The 7,762-nt window shown below is 43.0% G+C and overlaps 1 protein-coding gene across 4 annotated transcripts in view; it reads right to left on the bottom strand.

Annotated features, from left to right (window-relative positions):
- Positions 1 to 535: 535 nt before the first annotated feature.
- Positions 536 to 7,762, bottom strand: part of cenpe (centromere protein E) — a 34,574-nt gene continuing 27,347 nt past the window's right edge. For all 4 annotated transcript variants that reach the window (XM_030722282.1, XM_030722281.1, XM_030722280.1 and 1 more), the window contains 6 exons: positions 4,336 to 4,512; positions 4,110 to 4,210; positions 3,898 to 3,995; positions 3,582 to 3,717; positions 2,870 to 3,237; positions 536 to 798 (listed from right to left, as the gene is read on the bottom strand). In XM_030722282.1, coding sequence (XP_030578142.1) covers positions 722 to 798; positions 2,870 to 3,237; positions 3,582 to 3,717; positions 3,898 to 3,995; positions 4,110 to 4,210; positions 4,336 to 4,512 — 957 coding nt within the window. In that variant the 3' untranslated portion in view covers positions 536 to 721. The remainder of the gene's footprint in view (positions 799 to 2,869; positions 3,238 to 3,581; positions 3,718 to 3,897; positions 3,996 to 4,109; positions 4,211 to 4,335; positions 4,513 to 7,762) is intronic.

Below are 7,762 nucleotides of genomic sequence, written 5' to 3'. Positions count from 1 at the left end.
AAACACATTTCAAAAAGTGGCGCAGTGGGTAGGCGCTCGCTTTGCAGCTGGCGAGTTGCCGGTTTGAGTCCCTGTCCCTGCGCTGCATTGTGTCCTTGGGCAAGACACTTAAACCACACTGTCTAACGGTAGCGCCGGTCTCTTGCTGCATGACAGCAGATGTTCGTCTCTGGATGAGTGATCTGCAACAATCATCTCGTTGTATGCGATGTCATTTGATCACAGTTTCAACTCAAATTTATATTTTTCTGCACACTTTACAAAATGCCTCTCGATCATTCCCCATGACCGGCTTACCCCTCTGGGGTATATTTGGCCATTTTTGACTACATTTGTTTTTAGCTTTAAAGTTGACCTTAGAAACTGTTTACCTTGCCTTGTTTGGTATCATTATTTTTTTTCCAGCACGACCTCGTGTGTGACTGTATAGTTATTCTTTCATTTTGACATACTGTATTAACACATTCATAAAAAACATAAAATCAGAGTAGAAAAAGTTTAATTTTTTTACTGTAAAAATCACAAACATGCTTAAGGGAACAAGGTCAGTGGACTGAAATGTGACTGAGACACCATTCAATTGCTTTATTAACAGATTTATTATAGTACTTAGAAAAAGTACAGGATAAAGGAAAAGGAAAAAAGATGCAAATGGGACAGGAAAATAAAAGCACAAACACTAAAAACAAAGTGGAGTGAAAAGATTACTCATTTGAACATGCTACTGTGTTTTACACATTTCCTCTTGTTTTGGAGACATAGGCCACCACTCCTTCCTGTCTGTGTCCACAGCAGCATCTGCAAATACACAAACAGCCAATAAATAAAGGAACACAAACACTGACTAACATTAATGTGAGTTTCAGAAAGGTCTAAAGGTTTCCTGCTGAATTCTCTACTTCTGCAGCACGGAGCCCTATTCCAGGACCCGGGGCCCTATTCCAGGACCCGGGGCCCTATTCTAGGAAACAGGTTCAACAAACTGAGTTTAAAAAAAAATACTCTGAGTTGATCAACTCTGAGATCTGCAACTCTGTTTCCTGTTCCAGAACAGCTGATCAGAGTTAGTTCAATCAGCTCTGAGTATGTTCACCCTGATTTAGCGCGTGAGTAAAGAAAGAAAGCCATCATCAGTGGAGCGTCCACACCTGGAGTCAACATGGCAATGGGTAAATAAATAAAAACTGATTTTGCTCCAGTTTATGGCAGTTCAGACCATTTAATTGTTTAAATAACCACACAGTAAAAATGTAATCTATTGATGGAATATCAGCCTCACTTTATTAATTTTTTTTAATGGAGAATTTCATTATTTCTGCCGTTACGGGATAAAAATGCTTCTGTTTTAATGTTTCTAATCTGATCTGAGATCAGCTTCACTGATAGATGACGGCTCTCTGACAGCCACAGCAGAGACATTTCACTGAGTCACCGTTAAAGGTCAGAGGTCAGTCACAGTTTCATGTTCTCAGAAATGTCTCAGCTTTATAGGTTTTAAATATTTCAGTTTGGGAGGATGAGACATTTTAATTAAAGAATGTAGATTGTGTCGGGAAAATGAAGCCGTTATGAACGGATCCAGACTGGATGAGCTGGGAAATGACTGGAGCCTGAACTGGATCTGGATCTTATCTGGTCTGAATCCCTGATCCTGATCCGTTTGGATCCTCCTGCTGTGCAGGTGGACTCGGACACGGTTTGCTGATGATCACAGATTTAGGAGATTTTTAAAGTCTTCAGATCATTTCAGCCTCATCTTCACTCAAACATTCCCATCATCTCCAGGATCCAGACATTTTTCTATCAGTGAGCTTTTCCAGCACGACCAATGATCGATCATTGATTGGTGTGTTCTGTGTCAGCAGCTTCATCCAGATCAGTGTGATGTAACAGTGATGCTGCAGTAACTACAGTAAATGTTTCAGAGGAACTGACTGACAGTCTGACAGCTGCAGCTGCCTCATTATAAATCCGTGACATCATCGCTGTCTCCGTCCTTACAGCCTGTTGACGAGTGAACGACTGTAAAAGCTTCATGTTACAAAAATAACAAACTAACGTCTAACTGGGATTTCAGTGATCATAGAAACATAAACGTCTGCAGATGAATTCACTCCTCTGACGCTCTGACAGCCACTTCATGAAGGAGGAAATGAATGGGAGTGTCAGACAGGTGGTTCAGGTGCAGCAGGAGGGGCGGAGTCAGAGATAAAACCTGCCAGCTTCACAGAGTATGTAACCATGGTTACTGACTCAGAGATGGAGTTAGCTCTTCCTGGAACTGGAAACCTGAGTTTCCTCATTTTTAGGGTTACAGACTCAGAGCTGGAGCTAAACCTGCTTCCTGAAAGAGGCCCTCAGATCAACAACAGCGCTGAATCACAACAGTCACCCTGAATGGTGTTGTGATTCAGTGCTATACAAATTAAAAGTAACTGATCAGTCTTTGTGTCCACTAGTGAAAGGCAGACCTCCCAGTGATGTCACACTATTCCACTGATGTACAGGTGGCTGTAATGTCCAATGAGCTACACCTCTGGATTAAGAATGGGATGTTAGTCAGGTTCATGTATGTAGGTTCAGACGAGTGAATACTTTTGGATATAGTATACTCTATGGATATAGTAAAGCAGGCCACAGCACACGTCACTGGGATGGTGTCTCTGAGACTAGTGAAGTGCCATTAACCCATGCTTCTGTTAGCACACCCTGAGTGACTGAACCCCCACATGTGTGCTGTTACCCTGTTCTGGATCTGCCATTTCAGGAACACGAGAAACCTCTGACAAGACAAACAGCCAACATGTTCATGATGTTCAGAGCTTTTTGGAAGAGAGTGACAGATACACTGGAGTACACTGGAGTTTACCTGGAATGCTGCCGAGGCTTGAGTTGTCAAAGAACTGCTTGGGACGGTTCCTCGACAGTGTCCTGGAGCTTCCACCCATATCAAAGAATCTGCTTTTGGGGGAGTTGAGCAGAGAGGCCTTTGGAGAGTCCAACAGCTTCCTGGGTGACTCCAGATCCTTCCTGGGAGTGTCCAGGAGCTTCTTGGGAGTAATCGGAATCTTTTTAGGTGAGCTCAGGAGTTTGGAGGAGTCTGAGATCATGGGAAGGCCCCTCTTAGTGGGAGTGCCAGGTGACTGAAGCTTGTCTTCTTCTGCTTTGCTCCTCACCTTCAGCTTGATGGCTCTGTTCTTCCACTTGCTGATCTCTGCCTGCTGACTGGACACCAAGCTGACAAGAACAGAGGCCAGTGGTCAGAGCTGGACGAAAGGACTAGACTTCTGTTTTTATATCACAAGGTGATGAGGTTAGGATTTGTTTTGTGAGCATTCCAACCAAACCACTTTCATGAAGGAAACTTATCGTCTGGATTATAGTTTGTCTAGATATTTGATCAGATCTTCAAAACAAAAAGTGTTAAAGACATTCATGTTTTTATCATTTCAGCACACTGATTCTGTTCCACATCAGATCCCACTTCCTGTGAGCTGAAATCAAGCTAATTCAGACAACATAGCCTTTTACTCGGCACTGCTGAAACTCCATAACAGAACCCTGGTATTGGTCTGTGTTACCTTTCCAGCTCTGCAGTTTTCACTTGAAGCTGTTTGACTTCCTCCTCCAGCTTGGATTTCTCCAACAGAACGCTGCTGCTGATCACTGAGCCTCTGGGATTGGTCAGTCTGGCATGAAGGTCCTTACCCTGCAGGACTGATTCAACATGAATGCATCAATGCTGTTCTTTATCTGAACATGTTCCTCTTTGAATGGCTGCACTTTAAAAGCAGCAGCAGTTCTCTGTTCTTGATTGATTTTATAAGCAGATATACGTGCATCAAAGAGAAAAAACAAAAAAACGCACAAACACGCAAACACAAGGCTGACACTTACATGTCTCTTCTCCTTCCTGTTGGGATTTCCTCAAAGTCTCCTTCAGCTTCCTCAGCAATTCCTCTTTTTCCTTCAACAGCTGGGTCATCCTCTGGACCCTGAAAGACAGAACCCTGGTCAGAACAGTCAGCTGTGAAACAAGCCACAGTTCCTGTGACCCTCTGAAAGCCACACGAGAACCGAAACAGAGTGAAAGTCCAGATGCTTCTTACTCCTGTTGGTGTTCATCCGATGCTAAGCTGAGCTTCATCTCCATTTGCAACAGTTTGGTCTTAAGGTTTTCCAGCTCAACCACACTGGGTGATGATTTTTTCTGAATCAGAAGGACAAAGATCATCATACTGGCTGCTTGATGCTAGTCAGACAACCAAAAGTTAACTGGAACAAAGCATGCTCTTAAGTGTGTTTATGGTGTGTAAATGAAATGTGTAGACATACCTCAGACTCTCGAATTTTGCTCTTCAGGGCTTGAATAGTGTTTTCTCTCTCTTCAACGAGTGCAAGGCTGTCCTGCAGCTCAGTCTGCAGGAGCTGGGTGGCCTCTTTATGGTTGGATACGCTGGTGTTGGCTTTGAACTGAGCCTCCTCCAGATACTCATTTTGTATATGCAGAGCCTGAAGATGAAAAATATCCAGCACATCCATTAATATATGTCATTCCTAGTCATGCCGTGTTGAGATGAGACACTCAAGCTATTCTAAAATAAGATAATAAATAAAAGTAAGGAAATGTGTGTTTGGTCGATTATTTCTTGGTCGTTGGCAATAAATTTGTTGGAAAGCCAGTTTATGTCCGCTTAGATGGAGCCATGTTTGTAAGGAAAATGCATTTGTGGGTTGTGCTCATAAAAAACTTTCCAAATCTTGTGCAACCAGTGCCAAACAACTGATTCTGATAGTGACTCTTGTTTTGAGCTTCTGATATCCCAGGTGTTGAAAACCAGGTGCCTGATTTTTTTTTTTTTTTATTCTTCAGCTCTCAGCAGAGACGGTCGCACTTTTCTTCTCTCCCAGCCCTTCCTTTTTCCCCTGCTTTGCTGCTTTAGAGCCTCTCTTCACTCAACTTCCAAACTGGAATTTATAATTATGGATCTGGTCAGCTGGTCTCTCAACGCCATTGTGTTGATCAAATTTCCACCATGAGGAGATTGGAGGAAGGAGAACCCTATTCCCTCTTATCAATTGACATTCCAGCTGGCTACGTTATGGATTCCTGTGTGGTGTGGAAGATGACGTGCCTGGCCGTATTGTCAATGGAGGACACACACGTTTGGCTTATTGACACTGGGGTTTCTCCGAATTGGACCTGGAGATACCTGGCTTGTCATTGCAATTAAGGAAGTCTGGGCAGCTGTCTGGCCTTGGTAAGGCTGCTTATGACGGGAATGCGGGAAGGGTACAGACTCAAACTCAGACTCTGTATATCTGGAGCTGATTGCAGGGGTAAGATCTTGCAGATGTATGTATCTGTTTCTGCACGGCGAAGGAACGAACCAAGAAGATTCGGATGAATTGGATTTTTCGCTGCAGAGGTGCCAGTAAGACTGAAGGCTGTCAACAAATGAATCAGTACAGTCTGCACCAAAACAAGTCGTAGAATCAGGAATTTGGCTCCCTGATGTTCTTGGACTGCCGCTTATCAAATTGTCTCCGGGATGTTTTGTAAACAGATGCTCTACCCCCCCCCCGCCATCCTGTCTTCTTCTGACCTGTGTTGGACTGATCTCTCTGACCTAGCTGCTGATGAACTCTACATCTTATCAGAACTGTTAGCTGAGGAGGGAGTTTGAGTCAGCCCCACAGTAGCCCAACCCCCCCCTCTCCATCCCTCCCCACCCTAGTGCTCCCATGCTATATGTTTCTGCTCTGTCGCAGAGGTTTTTGTAACCTTATACTGTGTATGTGCATATGTATACAAAGTATGAGATGATTTTTTTCCTCACTCATCCCTATATGTTTTCACTATTGTTTCTGTCTTTTAGTGGCAGCACCTCCAGAAGGGGGGCAGCATGGCCACAGTTCACCTATCTCCCCATGTTTGTTCTGTTTGTCTTCTTGGATGGGTGTTCTGTTAACTGTAATTTCCTCATTGTGGGATCAATAAAAGTATCATCAATTAGCAGCACCTGCGAGCATGGAACCTGCTGCAGAGGTCAATTGGTTTCTGCTCCAAGTATGCCATGTTTAACTGATCTGGATAGGGCAAGTTCAAGCTGGTGTTCCACAAAGTCAAGAGGACTGAACCCTAGTACCATCTCCAAATTGAAGGCTAAGTTCTTATGGGTATGCTGGAGACAGGCCACAAAGTGGGCATCCCAAGAACATTTTCCTCACTCACAGAATTTTACACAATTGCAGGACGATATCAGGCTGGTGGTATTGGATGACCATGGGGGTGTGAGTGTGTACGCCATTCCCTCTCCAGGTTACAGGTTATCTGCTTTAAGCTGTGTGTTTGTGAATTATACCACGGAGTCAGGCACTTCTGGTTTGAAGCTTTCCTTTTCAGAGGAGCCACAGTATCCAAAGTCGTACGCAGTGAGGATGTAAAACTATTGACAAGATAATCGACCTCACTGGGAGCAGAGTTTAGGTAGCTGCTCTGCACTGTGTTGGCACTGAAGAGCATAATAATGAAGGAATTAGATCCTTAAACTTATTTATTCCCCACTGCTGTTTAATCCATTAATGCAAATTAAGCAAGTGACAAAAGCAGGTTTTGAGGGAATACTGTTAAGTCTTCAGTTTCTATGCCATATGTCAGGACAAGATCCAGAGTATGATTAAAGTGGTGGGTGGGCTCCTTTACATTTTGAGAGAAGCCAATTGAATCTAACAATAGATTAAATGCAGTGTTGAGGCTGTCATTCTCAGCATCTACATGGATGTTAAAATCACCCACTATAATTATTTTATCTGAACTGAGCACTAAATCAGATAAAAAGTCTGAGAAATCAGACAGAAACTCTGAGTAGGGACCAGGTGGACGATAGATAATAACAAATAAAACAGGTTTTTGATTTTCCCAATTAGGATGGACAAGACTAAGAGTCAGGCTTTCAAAAGAATGAAAACTTTGTCTGGGTCTTTGATTAATTAATAAGCTGGAATTGAAGATTGCAGCTACTCCTCCTCCTCGGCCTGTGCTTCGAGCATTCTGACAGTTACTGTGACTCGGGGGTGTTGATTCATTTAAACTAACATATTCATCCTGCTGTAACCAGGTTTCTGTAAGGCAGAATAAATCAATACGTTGATCAATTATTAAATCATTTACTAATAGGGACTTGGAAGAGAGAGACCTAATGTTTAACAATCCACATTTAATTGTTTTATTTTTTGGTGCAGTTGATGAAGCTGTATTATTTATTGTTTTTGAATTTTTATGCTTAAATAGCTTTTTGCTGATTTTAGCTTTGGTTTTTGGTGGTCTGGGAGCAGGCACCGACTCTATGGGGATGGGGTTTTGGGGGGATGGCAGGAGGAGAGAAGCTGCAGAGAGGCGTGTAAGACTGCAACTCTGCTTCCTGGTCTCAACCCTGGGTAGTCAGTTTTTAGGAGGGTTAATAAATTTGGCCAGATTTCTAGAAATGAGAGCTGCTCCATCCAAAGTGGGATGGATGCCGTCTCTCCTAACAAGACCAGGTTTTCCCCAGAAACTTTGCCAATTATCTATGAACAACCAAAAGTTGTTGGTCCTGAGTCCAACATTGTTTTTGCAAAGTTACACACCAATTCAATATTAACTTTAGTGAGCTCAGATTGGTGTAATCGGGTGTCATTACTGCCGAAGCGAATTAGTATTTTACAAAATCTACATTTGTCCCTAGCCAGCAGTCTGATTTCCTTCTATGTTGCCTGCTCT

The sequence above is a fragment of the Archocentrus centrarchus genome, chromosome 24 (genome assembly GCF_007364275.1).
Source record: "Archocentrus centrarchus isolate MPI-CPG fArcCen1 chromosome 24, fArcCen1, whole genome shotgun sequence".
Classification (NCBI taxonomy): Eukaryota; Metazoa; Chordata; class Actinopteri; order Cichliformes; family Cichlidae; genus Archocentrus; species Archocentrus centrarchus.
This window is presented reverse-complemented; position numbering and strand designations above follow the sequence as displayed.